Source organism: Alligator mississippiensis, chromosome 11, assembly GCF_030867095.1.
Source record: "Alligator mississippiensis isolate rAllMis1 chromosome 11, rAllMis1, whole genome shotgun sequence".
Lineage (NCBI taxonomy): Eukaryota > Metazoa > Chordata > Crocodylia > Alligatoridae > Alligator > Alligator mississippiensis.
In genome coordinates, this window is record NC_081834.1 from 39,644,869 (window position 1) to 39,658,807 (window position 13,939).

Genomic DNA, 13,939 nt, shown 5'->3' on the forward strand with positions numbered 1-13,939 from the left:
GGATGTGTGTATGCGTGTGTATATGTGTGTACGGTATATGTGCATATTTGTGTGTATATATGTGGTATGCATATATACACAAATACATATATACACATACATAAACACATGCATGTGTCTGTGTGTATATGTGTGGGTGTATGTGTGTATATATACACGTATACACACATGCATACACAGATTTGAATGTTTATGTATGTGTGTATACATACATATGCACACACATATATACAGGCACACACATTCATGCATATGTACACACAGACACATGCATATATACCCACATAAATACACGCACATACACACATGCACATACGTGTGTGTGTATGTACATGCATAAGTACGTCTATGTGTATATGGGTGTATATACACATACATGCACCCAGATATATACAGGTGCACACACATTCATGCATATATATACACATACACACGCATGCCCATACACGTGTTCATGTACATGTTTATATACATATGTGGGTATATGGGTGTATTTATATACACACACATGCACACACATACATACAGGCACACAAACATTCATGCATACACACACACATATATACACACACATATATACACACAGATGCACTCACATGTTCATGTACATGTGTATATATGTATGTGTGTATGTGGGTACATATACAGGCACACACATATGTATACGCACACACATATACACAGACACACATACAAACAGACACACATATACACACATACATACACACATACAAACAGACACGCATAGGCACACACATACATATATACATATACACATACACAAGGACACACACATAGAAACACAGACATATACATAAACACAGACACATACATACAAACACACCACACAGACATATACATATACACAGACACACACAGACACATGTATACACATAGAGACACACACATATACACACACACAGGTGGGTGGGTGTCCGTGTGTGTGACTCCCTCACACATATACACACGTATCCCCACAGTGCACACAAAGTACACAGAGTGCACACAGTCCCGCAAACGGCTACACACAGGTGGGTGCGCGCCCCGGCCCCGGCCCCGGCCCGCGCCCACTCCCGCACTCACCCGCCGCCCGGCGGTGCGGAGCTCCGAGCCGAGCCGAGCCGAGCTGGTGCCGCCGCCGGTGCGCGGGAGTGTCGGGGCGGCTCCCGCGGGCGCGGGATGGTGCTGGGGGCCGGGCCGGGCCGGGCCGGGCCGGGCCGCCTCATTTGCATCTCTAGCGGGGCCGGGGCTATAAGAGCGCAGCCCGCGGGCTCCAGCCCACACCCGCTGCCCGCGGCCAGGTAAGGCTGCAGCCCTGCCCCTGCCCGCTCGGGGCCACCAGGGGCAGGACCCTGCTAAAGACCCTAGCGCTGCCTTTCCCCCAGGACAGCCGTGGGGGAGAAGCCAACACGGGGTGGCTCTTCTTCATTTCTTCCCTGCCTGCTTCACCCCCTTCCCCTGCTCTGCCTCCCCCTTTTGCACAGGAGCAGCTGAGCCCGGCCAAGGATTTCTGCTCCTCTGGGGGCTTTACTTCACCTTTCTGCTGCTCCGCGACTTTTCCAGGCACCTTCCCTTTTGGGTGGTGAGAGAACATCTCCACGGCTGGGTTTTGCTTGGGTCTTGTGTTTGTTGGTTGGTTTTTGCTGGGGAATATGAACTGTATTCTAGTTTAATTGTATTCTAGTTTTTGTACTGGTCTTTCACTTTTCAAGTGAGCATCCCACTAGGTTCAAGGAAGCGTTGTCTCTAGCATTGCAGGTTCAAGGGGAAAAATAGGAAAGGAGAAAACAGAATTAGAAACCTGAACAGTTAAAAAAAAAAATCCAGGTTCTAGAAATGTATTAATTCAGGACCAGAAAAAGCAGGGAAAGCAAAGCAGTGAAGAACTAAATTTTGAAAGCTGCTTGGTTTTCAACACCCAGGAACCTAGAGATTTCAGCTTGAAATGACACAAAATTGCTATTTTGTTTGGATGTTTCCCCTGGAAATGTTGTACCGCTTGTTTAGCAGGGGGAAAAAATCCTTTTTCCTGTCAGGAGAATTCATTTTTGGCAGAATTCTACATTTAGAAGATAAGAACAGCCGTTTAGTGGGTCAGCCCATAGGTCCGTCTTGTCCAGTCTCCTGTATCACACAGGGGCAGAGAGCAGATGCTGAACTGGGGATAACTTGGGCTTTTCCCACTCCACTGCTCCTCTCTCACTTACCGCCTCCAGCATTTAAGGTCCAGGAAGATCTGATTCAGAGGCTGTGCCCCTCACTCTTGTGGCTCAATAGCTACTGATGCCCTTTTCTTCCAAGGATTTGTCCAATCCCTTTTTGAATCCAGCTAAACTCGATTTAATCAGGAAGATTTTCTCTTTCTCCCCTGACAGAAAACTACAACCCAGATGTAGAAGTGAATGTAAAAAGTGTGAATTGCTTCAGAAAAGGAAATTCTGGTTGTGAGGCAGATGATGAGGGATGTTTTGGGTTTGGGGCTTTTTCTTAAATTTGGATAAATTGGTGCTTTGCAACCCTTTCAGACTTAAGGCGCCCCTCAGAAAATGCTAGCTCTATGCTTTCATTTGATCTTTGCCTATGGAAAACTAGCAGAGCAATTCTACTGTTGCAGACTTCTCAGAAAGATTTCAGCATGTCAGCGTGTTTTTGACACCATGGATTCCTATTGGAAATCTCTGGGTTTATCTTATGAATCAAGGTGTTTGTATACCTAACAGTGCTAATATTGCACAGCATCCTGCATCACCCTTAAAAGGATCTCGGGCACCCTGGGGTGCTGAGGCACCCTGGTTGAGAATCATGGGGATAAATCATCTGCCAGGATAAGGATAATGACACTGCACTGAGTCTAGAGTAGACACCTACCTAGAACAAACAATTCTGTACAGTTATACAGTGGGCATTTCCCAGAAAACATCAGGCACTACCCTGCAATTATTATGCCAGTTGCATGACACAAGTTTAATCCAGTGTTTCAGGTTTTCCTCTTCTCTTGAGGATGATATATATGAGTACGGTCACTGCAGCTGAAAGCTGTGTTGCCTATATAGATGCGAATAAGACAGCCTTCTGTGTTGTGAGGGAAGCTAATCTTCCTGATCTCCACTGAGAACGGGATTTTTGGTTGTTTGCTGGGGGAATTTCCCACTCAGCTATCCCCAGGTATAAGAAGCTTTGAAAGAAATGGGGCAGCATTTTGATTTTTTTTCCAAAGGGTTTTTTTTCTTTTTAAATTGATGAAACTTTTTCATTTATTTTTAATCCTATTCCATTCTCATGTCATGATTTTTCTATTGAAGCCCAACAATTGTGGTTATGATTTTTTTTTTTTAATAAAAAAGTTCTATTGGAGGACAGAGTGTAAAACCCACAAAATATTTGCTGGCAAATTTTAAAAGGAGTGATTATACCAATAGAACTTCAACTATTATTTAAGTGTTAACACTTGCACTTTGGGGCTTTATTTTAACTTTAGTTTTGTTTTTAATCACTGCTTTTGGATTGCATGACATAAGGGCTTACGGCTCATTCGGAATGAGTTCTGGAATCAGTAGCCAGGCATCTGTCTGCTCATGTTACTTTGGAGCCAGATACTGTGTGCATGCCTATATACACATTTACTCTGCAAGTAACCCATTTGGAACCCAGGCTTGAATGAAGGCAACACTCAGCACCTGTCTACACAAGGAAATTGACTGGTGTTAACTATGATGAGCTGTAAAAGTACACTAATTATTTTTGGAATAATATGACTTTTATTCTGAAATAGAGTATATATGGATCTATTCTGGGGTGGATATTCCATATGACTAACTGGTATTTTGCAGGAGTTATGTCAGTCAATTTCTTTGTAAAGCCTAGCCCTTGGGAAGTATGTCGACTTGCTTATTATGGTTCTTTGTATAACCAGGTGACTTCATCCCCAGTTGTCCTGCCCTCACTCAGCTTGTGGGACCAGTGCCCCAGGAGCTCCTGGTGCCGGGGGGCAGGCATTACCATAATGCACATTCTTCTTCTGAGGAATCTTATGGAACGCCTCCCTGTCCCAAGCCAGCCAGAATGGAGCTAAGTGGGCAAGCTTGATAACCCTGTATTTCTATTTCCCTTCTAGGATCCCTGTCTTACACCTAGCTCTGCAGAATGACACTCTTCAACGGCATTTTTCCCTTCTACTGGCAGGGCAGGAAACCATTTGTTTTCAATGTCAGCATCATCATAGTCATCATCATCTTCCTAACATTAACACTCAGCTTCCTACTCATCCTGCCTGGGATCCGTGGCCGAGCGGTGAGTGACCCAGGTTGACCCTGCCCACCTTGGAACCAATTTCTGATTCAGGTGTTATGGAAAGGAGAGAGAGAGAGAGAGACCACAAGCATAGAATATTGCCTTACAGAAAGCAGGCAGGCGGGAGCTGCACACAGTTTTCCCAAGGCACCACTGCCCTCTCACAGCCCACTGCCTTGCAGTTTTGGCTCCATGGCCCTCCAGGGGAGCAAACCCAGTTCCTTTTGTCTCCCCACAAAGGAGATCTTTCAGATTTAAAGGAAGCCTCAGACCCTTTCCTAACTGGAGCCAGTAATCCATTGTATAAGTCAAAGCTAGCCTTGGACTTAGTTATTCTCTTCTCCCCTACATCCACGGCTGCCCAAACACGTGGAAATATCAGGGCATGCTGCATCAGGGCATGCTGCATGCTGTTCTCTCCTTGTCCTGGGAGGTGTAGGTCCACAAGTGAGGCTGGAACCACATTGCTTTTGTGCCACACAAATTTCCAAACCACAAAGGGATATTATCTGTAGATCAGGTTGCTTGATGTTCAATTCAAGGAAGGGAAATTGATAGAGAAATGAATCCCCAGATTTAGCAGCTAAATCAGATTCACTGGCATGGTTGGAGATGCTGACAGGGCTGCTTCTAGGAGTCCTACTTAGGTTTCCAGTAATGGCCATGTAGCCTAAAGGAACCTGTGCACTTTTCAGTGCTAGAGACACCTTTGCACAAGACTGCTGCATTTGTGAGACAATGGCTGTGGAGTGGAGGGCAGCAGCACTGCAGTCCTGCCCTGCAGCTCTTGTTGCTCAGTCCTGAAGTCCTCTGTCTCCAGCTCTGCAATGTAGCCCCAGAGGCTCCAATTCTGGACTCCCTACCCCTCCAGTCTGCAAGTATTCCCCTAGTCTAGTAGGCTGACAGCTCTGCTATACAAGTCCTAACCTTATCCTCTTTCCCTCCTGCCCCCAAGAGTCTTGCTGTAATTCCAGTTATATTACTCCTCTTTATTGTACTAACACCCAGGAGCCACACCTAGGTACAGCGCTAAGCATTGTGCTGATACACCTCAAGATGCTGTCCCCATGCCAGGGATCTAGCAGCATTCCCATGGGCTTTGTTCCTTCTAAAATGCCTGGTTTAATTTTGCTGACTGGGGAATGAGAAGTGAGGATAAGCTGGGATCCTCCTTTGTTCCTCATCATCTTCTATCTCTTTTTCTCACAGAGGCTGTATTGGCTGCTCCGGGTCATTCTTAGCCTGTTCATCGGGGTGGTGATTGTTGGTAAGTGCTTTACCTCATCTGTGATGCACAGGAGCTGGCAGGATGTGTTCCCGGAACAGGAATGCAGCTAAGAATTTCCCAGTTGGGAAGCTTTGATATGTGTGTCAAGGAAGCACAGGCTAGTGGTTAAAGCACAGGCCCCACAGGCAAGCAACAAGTGACCTGCTCCTAACTCTGCCCAACTCTTCCTCTGGGACAAGTCACTTAACTTCTCTGAGCCTCAGGTTCCCCATTTTTGAAATGACATTGCCAGTATTTTAAGGGATACATGGCCACCCAGGAACTGTGCCACAAGAGTTTCACAGAGAACAGAAATTAATTGCCTCTATGATTAAATGCACAGTCCCTATTGCCCAGTCTTGCAGAATAGGGTCTTTGACCACAGCCAAATATTCTTCATTCCAGTCAGCAGAGGGTGGTAGTGTGCATGTGTACAGCTACATGAGTGTGACTGTGTGTGTGCACACTAGCTGACACATTGCTGATTCCTCCTGTGGACACTGAGCTTTGAGGCTTCCTTATTTGCAAAGCATTTGGGGACCTTAAATGGAAAGTGTTGTAGAAATGCCAAGTGTTGTTAGAACTGGTGAGGCCTCACCTGGAGTAGTGTGTCCAGTTTTGGGCCCCACACCTCAGGAAGGATGTGGACAGATTGGAGAGCGTCTAGCAGAGAATAACAAAAATGTAGAGGCCTGGAAAGCAAGACTTGTGAGGAAAGGCTGAAAGAGCTGGGGTTATTTAGCCTGGAAAAGAGAAGACTTGGGCGGGGGGCAGGGATTTTATAATAGTCTTCAAATACCTAAAGAACCATTATAGAGAAGATGGAAATGGGCTTTTCTCTGTGGCCACAGGGGACAGAGCTAGGAGCAATGGCCTCAAGCTTCAACAGAGGAAACTTAGATTGGAGATTAGGAGAAACTTTCTGATTATGAGGATGGTCAAGCATTGGAACAGGCTGCCTAGAGAAGTTGTGTAATCTCCATCCTTGGATATTTTCAAGAGCTGGTTAGACAGACCCTTGACAGAGACAGTTTAGTCAGGGACGATCCTGCCTTAAGTAGGGGGCTTGTCTAGATGGCCTTGTGAGGTCCCTTACAGCCTTATTTTCCTAGGAAAAGTCAGGCCACAAAAATCCAAACAGCACCTGTACATGGCTGGGGTTCAGTCCCTACCTGGTTTACAGACACTAGATAAAGGTGGAGACAACTCTTGTAATGTGCTGTGCTGGAGTTCAGAGAAGGAGCAAGGAGCAGGGGTCATGTCTCCTATCCCGCTTTCCATTTGAGCAACTTTACTTTTCTCCAGGCACTTGAGAGCTATCAAGTGCTGTTCTCGCTCTCTGGCTAAGTGCTGCTTGGATGCAGAAGAATAATGAATTGTTTTAAAGTGAAAGCCAGGAATTTCTCTGTTTTGGCACCATCAGGCAGCCTGGTTTGTGTTCTGCAGATAGATAAACTTTCCATGAGGCTCCTGTTGCATTAGGGCTCTGCTAATAATGGATATTTCAGATCATCAGCTGGGGAAAAAAACAAATTCAGGGAACCCCAAAAATGTTGTGTTTAACTTGAAATGACATATTTTGCTCGCAGGTTATTTAACCTTTAAAAAAAATCAGATTAACTTTGAATTGAAAATCTTGTTCAAAATGAGAAGTTGGATCTTCTTATTTCAGTAATGTCAAAGCAAAACCTTTTGCCTTTCCAAAAATTCTCCTAGTGTTTGGGAGGGAAGGGCACAGTTGTTTTATCAATGGAGCCTGTTCACTGAACCAAAACAGGCTTGCCTGTAGCCTGGGTCACCACTGCCCCAGTTGAACTATTCTGGCAAATTTAACATTTCCCCCTTTAAATTACACCCTGCCCTGCATCAGATAGTGTATATCTAAGGATCTGGAAACACTCCATGGGCCGGTTTTTTCCCCCTTTGGCAAGCAGTGTGTCTGTCTGCCACAAGCTTCCTGTACTTTATGGCCTGAAGCTGTGGATCATGTAGAGCACTGCTTCCCAGACTCGGTGGGTTTCCACTCCACCACAGTTAAATCAGGCTCACTCATGCCTCCCCCTCCCCCCCCCACACACACTTTAGCTGTGAATTCCCCTCAGCGAGGGGGAAAGCAATGGTAGCCGCTGAAGTAGAGAGGTGCAGGATTGGCCTGCCATGATTCACATGCCCTCCTCCAAATGCCCTCCCAGAGCTGGGAGCCACTGTCTTGGGTTTGGGGCAGTGCCACAGGGGCATTTTGACCCTGAACCTGCCTGCAACACAAGATAAGAGCACATGGCTGTTCAGGTTCTCCCATACTTACCCCCACAGGGGACCAGAAGAGCTAAAGATTAATATAGACACTTGTTAAAAGGTGGACAGCCCAGCACAGGGTAAGCATGAGGTACCAAGGTCCTTGTGTGTGTGGGATGCCCAGGCCTGTCCTCAGCCTATGAAGCCACAGACGCATGTTCCTTTGAATCACTGCCAGGGTTAGAAGGTCCTACTGGATCACACCTGCACCAGAGAGACCCTTGTTCCCAAGATGCAGGTGCCCTCTTTGCCACAGGGGACTTGCAGTCCCACCCTCCCTCCCAGCTGGAGGGGAGAGATGGGCCTGGGGTGTGCACTAGGATCCCTCAGGGCTTGTCTGGTCAGCATCAATGATCAAACAGGTGATTTTTGGTTCGCTTTCTGGGGTCAGCAGTCACATGAAGCATGACAGGGCTGAAGTCACATCCAGCTGCCTTGGCCTCCTCAACCTGAATGGCCCATTCACACTTGAGCCAAGTTTTGGTATGAGACTAGAGCAGGGCTCAAACCCAGACCTCCAGAACCATACTTTTAACTGCTCTGGCTGCTCCTCCACCTCCTTGCTCCTGCAATAAACCCCACTAAAGGCAGACTTCCCCACCCACCTGCCACCAAAAACTCGCGAATCATGGTGTAGTGCCTGCCCCTCACTGATCCCTCTATCTCTCACAGTTGTTCAGTTCACGGGGGACTGGGAGACCGGCTGGGTGACAGCAAAAACATCCTATAAGTCCTTCAGCAATGCTGTGGTGAATGCGGACATCGGGCTGCACATTGGCTTGGCGGGAGTCAATGTCACGCTAGTAGGTGAGTACTGGGAGTATTGCGTATGCATGTGCAGTACTGGGATGCATCAACAGGTGAAGCAATAGCTAATGGACCTGGCCCAGCCTTCCCATCCTTCTCCTTAACATCAGGGTCCTCACTCTTGTGTAGGGGCAGTGACTCCATTACCACCATGTGCCTGTTCCTGAATATCTCTGGCCATAGCTGTTATCCCCCTGGTGGCTGGACCTCACAGGGGGACAAGAGATGCTAGTCATATGAAATCTACTTTTCCAGGGGTTAGAATCCAGTGACCCTGCCCCCTGGTTTATAAAATCTCCCTTCTGGACTCTGACACAAAACCCACCAGAACTCTTCAAGCCCAGGAAGTAGGACAGGGAAGAGCTCTGTCAGGGCAGGCTGGTGGCATTACAGGAAAGAGAGCACAGTAGTACTTATCCCCTGCCCTTGGACTTAATAATTGGCCCTCTGCTAGTACCAGATCCTGACACACCAGGGAAGCTCTGTTCTGCATCCATGCCTAAGGTGGAGCATGTTGTTTTGGCAGGAAACCCAGTGAATCAGATCAATGAAACCATCAACTACAACGAGCACTTTTCCTGGAGCTTTGGAGAGGACTATGACCTCAGCTACAGTGAGGGCCTGGAGCGGGGGCTGCCCCGTCCCATCCTGTACGTGGCAGAGAAGTTCACTCTGAACAGCCCATGTGGCGTGCATGCCCAGTACCGCATTTCCAGCCACTATGCATCAGCTACCATGTGGTGAGCCTCTCTCTCCTGCTATGGGGAACTGGGCAGACTGCTCCCAAGGGGCGGGAGGATACAAAGTGGCTGGTGTGTGCCCCAACTCTGCAGTGGGTAGTTCAAGGGGGTTCTTCTGCAGTAGCCAGCACTGGATTCCCATTCCCTTGCAGACCTGGCCTGCTGAGGTGCGCGTGCATCCCACAGAGATAAAATGGGGGGAGGATGGAATGAGTTGGTGTAATCACTTCAAGCGAATTTGCAGAAGTGACAAAGCTATGAGGACTGAAGCTACTGAGTGCACAGCAGGTGCTTCAGTACTGAGGGAGGAGCCTTGCATTTGTCTCCTGTGTGTGAATGTCTTGCCATTGTCCATGTTGTGTGAGTGAGCAGAAGAGACAGTACAGGCAGTTTGGCTCTGCTGGATGCAGTAGAAACTGGAAACAGGGTCCTTCAAATGTGACAGAAATCCTTTCAGTGACCTGGAGCCGGGGCCCTGTCATGATAGGGAAGTTATGGTCTTGAAGGTGTGTGGTGGGTGGGATTCATTTCCTCAGGCATGGGGGTGATTTTCCTGAGAGAGACATGAAGGAAGAGAGGAGGAGTGCAGTATGCGCCCTTCCCGGAGGAAAGAGCTCACTTGTCTGTGAATTATGATGTCATTTAATGACTGACACTCAGATAATGAGAGAGGTTCAGTCACCAGTATCAAAGCCGGGTGCTGGTTATGACATTACCCTGGAGCTCCTCACCTTCCTTGTTACTATGCCTGCCAGGTAGTTAAGCTGGGCTGATTGCATGGGCAGCAGAAGCAGTCGGGTGGATTGTGAACTAGTGGTGCAGGTGCCTCCTCTTGCAAGTCCGGGAAGTGTGACTCAGTGCTTCTCTCACCGGCCTCAAGCCAGTGCAAGCACATGAGGAGAGGGATCTTGGAGAGAGCAAAGCTGCTGCATGGCTGGGGTAACCCTGGGCTTGGCAGCTCTCAGCAGAAGCTTCCCTGGGTCACTCAGCAACTTTCTGGGCCACCATTAGTTTGGGTGCAACTCCTGCTGACACCCATGGAGTTGCTCTGAGTTACACCAGCCATGAACATAGCGGCTGCAGATCATGCAAGGTAAAGCACTTGTTTAGCGGACAGTGGCACAGCCAGTCCTTGTGGGGTGATCCTCTACTGGCTATTCCATGTCCATGAGAAGAACTGTGCTTTTGGCAACATGCTGCCTTGATGCAACAACTCTGCTGTCTGTTAGTTGTGGATCCCAGCCCTGCATGCACTGCATGTCTTGCCTGCAAGCTCACCTAACCAGAGAGCAGCACGGGTGTCACAACCCCCCTGAGTTATGCCCTCAGGTGCTGCCCAGAAAATCTGTGGGTAGACAACCAAGCCAGGTGTTTCCCTGCCTGATGGCTGGGACTCCCCAGGAAGGCTGAACTAAGGGTGGATGTTGCCCTGCACCAATGTGTCACACTCACTTGCAATATTTCTAGCATTTGTTATCTTGCAAAAACCATTCAGTGACCCTTCTGTTTCCCTCCAGGGTGGCATTTTGTGCCTGGCTCATAGCCAACATGCTCTTTTCCATGCCTGTCCTAGTCTACGGTGGCTACATGATGCTGGTCACTGGGGCCTTTGTGCTCTTCTCACTACTCTCGTTCTCCACGGTGAGGAACTTCCCAATGTGTGCCATCCAGTTTGGACCTGCCTCCTTAGAGACTGTCTACGGGGGATCCTTCTGGCTCACACTGGCAACAAGTAGGCATTTCAGATTGTTCAAGTGCCTCCCAGAGGCTGCCTTCAAGCATCCTTAGGATCCAAGAGGCTTTTGGGAGTCATAATTGTCAGGTCAAAAGTCCTGCTGGGGAATTAGATTGAAATGGTTCATTATGTGCCACAAAAAAATTCCCAGCCATTTGCCCTGAATAGCACTGTCTGCTGAAAAGCAGCAAACCCCTAGTAGGGGAATGGGGAGGATATAGTAGACTTCTTACAGTAGCTTCTGGGTTTCATGTATGTGGTGGAAGGTACTCTGAACCAATTAGCCTCTAGGGTGCCATCCTTCCCTATCTTTTGCCTGACTGACATAGCTAACAGCCTTTCTGCACTATTCCCTCCACTGGTATATCCTCTGAAATGTCCTACTGATGGCCCTGTGTTCAGGAATATGAGGTTTTTAGGGATTTGATGAGACTGAGGCTTCCAATATATCTCTGTCATCCATAGCAGAAGGCTTTTGCCTGTGAAAATCTCTCTCCCCTGAGTCAGACAGCCCTCAAGCCTAGGGGGAATAGGACCACATGCAATGCTTGGAAGGAAGGCGTTGCCACCCTGGTGTGTAATCCATGGAAGGGAAGCTCCCTAAGGAGGTGATGTGTTTCTTATGCTTTCCAGGCTTGCTTTGTTTCCTGATTGGGATGTTTGTGATTGTGCTGAACTACTGGAGGCCCAAGCAGCTGAAAGCTTTCTTTGATCTGTGTGAGGATGAGGAGGAAGGAGGCAAGGAGCTGGGGGAAGTGTACGTCAACCCCCAGCTGGTAGCAGGTGAAGTGTTGGTTCCTCCTTCGGACTTTAGGCTGACTGTCAAGAATATATAGAGGAAAATTCTCCTCCTCCTGCCAGCCCTCCCTTGCTGACACCAGAAACAAGGGAGCAGAACATCAAGGAGTCCTGACCTTCCTGGTCTCTGTGCTGAGATCCAGGTCCCACATCCTCCCACCACCCAAGAAATCAATGAGCTTCCTCCCCTCACTCTGCTGGGTTGAGGACTCACCAAGCAGCCTGGAATGGAAGATTGTGATCTCTGGGGAAAGGGAAGGCTTTGAATCCAGAGTCAGCAAGGACTCTGCACCCAGTTACTGGGATCATAGGTGGTGGTGCAGCCATTTTGAGCCAACTAACCACTCCAGGGACACTGCCTCCTAGGAGGCATTTCCACTTGCACTCTGGGTCCCTTTGAGGAGTCAATCTCAACCCTTCTCCCATGGGACTCGCACTTGATCTTGGAAGCTGAGCTTCTCAAATGGAGCGTCTGAGACACCAGGCACTCTCCTGTGAAATGATACTGGCATCCAGTATCATGTATATCTGACTGAAAAGGCCAGAACTAATATGAAGAATATTGAAGTTTGTTGGTATGTTCAATGAGCAGTTCCCTGGGAGAGAAATGTCACGTGCAACAGCAGTTGGTCCATACCAGGGTTTTTCCAGTGAATGTTGTATGACTACAGTCTTGCAGATTACAACTGGACTGGCACCACTCCTTACATCAGGGAGTGGATAGAAAATAATGACCCATGGTGAGATGTATAGTGGGTGCCACACTGAGGCATTGCAATAACCAGATGTAGAAGAGCAACTGTGGGGCACAAGGGGTAGGACAAAAGGTAAGCAGCCTGTTTGAAAAAGGCCTTGGTCATTTCACTAACAGTGGGCCTGATGCCAAGTGGAGGCCAGACCCAGCACCTAGGGAAGCCAATGAAGCTGCTGGTGTGTAGCCTGCTTGAGATCAGGCTCCTTCCACTGTCAATCCCATTGTGGATGTTCACCTGGCACTGTAACTCAATTCTCTCCCAGTGACTTCTGTGCTTAACCCTCCTTGTTGGGTTGATTTTTATTTATTTCATCCTCCCTGGCTGTATTTTGGAATCTGTGTGCACACACATGTATATGTTGTGCTGAGTTTGTGATTTTTTCAGGGAAGTTATATTTATGCCTGCTCTGTGCTATGAATGCTGTAATAAAGAAATAGAAATGTTGTCATCTGAAGTCTCCTGATACTTTCTGTTTCAATGACATATTTTTAAATAGAAGTTACTAAGGTGCCTAAGTGACTTAGGAGCGCAGGTCCTATGGAGTGTCAAGGCTAGGAAAGGTGTCATTCCAGTCAGATCTAGATGTTCAAATGCTTCAGGGGGCATGTCTACATGTACACTTTAATGCACAATAGCCTATTTTACAGTGCATTATAGTGTCACAAAGAAAACAGCGCAACCATGCTAACGCACAGTAAAACAGGCTACTGCACACTGAGTGTCACTTAAAAACCATGCACATTCTTTACTGCACATTAAGGCAGCCTAACGTGCATTTCTTTAGTATCTCACATTGGAGGTACTAAATTTCATGTGCATTAGAAAAAGTACCTTAATGCATGTGTAGATGAACCCAGAGCCCCTTCATCTCTGTGCCTAATTCCTGAACCTGAATGCATCTGCTGCCCATCACATCACATTCCCTCAGCCTGGGTCTCAGCTCTCCACTCTGTAAAGTGAACAAAAGCCTAGGGATACAGAACTGCAAGTGTTCCCGCAACTGCAGGTGACCACATTTATATCATCTCTGTCACAAACAGATCATTAGGTTGTTTGTCCCCAATTGCTCCTATGGGAAGCCCATTCAAGAACTTCCCTGTTCAGGAGGTGAGACATGTTCTTCTAGTTTCCAGGCCAAATGTTATCCTGGATATTTTATACCCATTTGCTCTTGGGCCAATGCTGTCTTTTAGTTTAAAAGCTTTTCTCCTTCCCTGGTGCCCTATGATGTGTTTATAGACAGCAACCAAAT

At 47.6% G+C, this 13,939-nt stretch overlaps 2 protein-coding genes across 2 annotated transcripts in view; one reads left to right on the plus strand and one right to left on the minus strand.

Moving 5' to 3' along the window:
* DUOX2 (dual oxidase 2) overlaps positions 1 to 1,138 on the minus strand; it is a 47,548-nt gene extending 46,410 nt beyond the window's left edge. The window contains exon 1 of the mRNA XM_059714849.1: positions 1,084 to 1,138. The gene's annotated coding sequence lies outside the window, so the exon portion shown is untranslated. The remainder of the gene's footprint in view (positions 1 to 1,083) is intronic.
* A 327-nt stretch (positions 1,139 to 1,465) lies between these two features.
* On the plus strand, positions 1,466 to 13,127 carry DUOXA2 (dual oxidase maturation factor 2). Its single transcript, XM_006276276.4, has 7 exons — positions 1,466 to 1,582; positions 4,115 to 4,290; positions 5,500 to 5,557; positions 8,525 to 8,659; positions 9,186 to 9,399; positions 10,917 to 11,131; positions 11,768 to 13,127. Exons 2-7 carry the CDS (start codon positions 4,144 to 4,146, stop codon positions 11,968 to 11,970), a joined length of 972 nt encoding a protein of 323 aa, XP_006276338.1. The 5' UTR covers positions 1,466 to 1,582; positions 4,115 to 4,143; the 3' UTR covers positions 11,971 to 13,127.
* Positions 13,128 to 13,939: the final 812 nt, after the last annotated feature.

Excerpts from the sequence above, each read along its gene's own strand:
- DUOXA2 (XM_006276276.4), top strand. The coding sequence starts at position 4,144 with ATGACACTCTTCAACGGCATTTTTCCCTTCTACTGGCAGGGCAGGAAA. Across the intron at positions 5,558-8,524 it reads CATCGGGGTGGTGATTGTTG|TTGTTCAGTTCACGGGGGAC; the intron begins GTAAGTGCTTTA and ends TATCTCTCACAG. Across the intron at positions 11,132-11,767 it reads CTGGCTCACACTGGCAACAA|GCTTGCTTTGTTTCCTGATT; the intron begins GTAGGCATTTCA and ends TATGCTTTCCAG.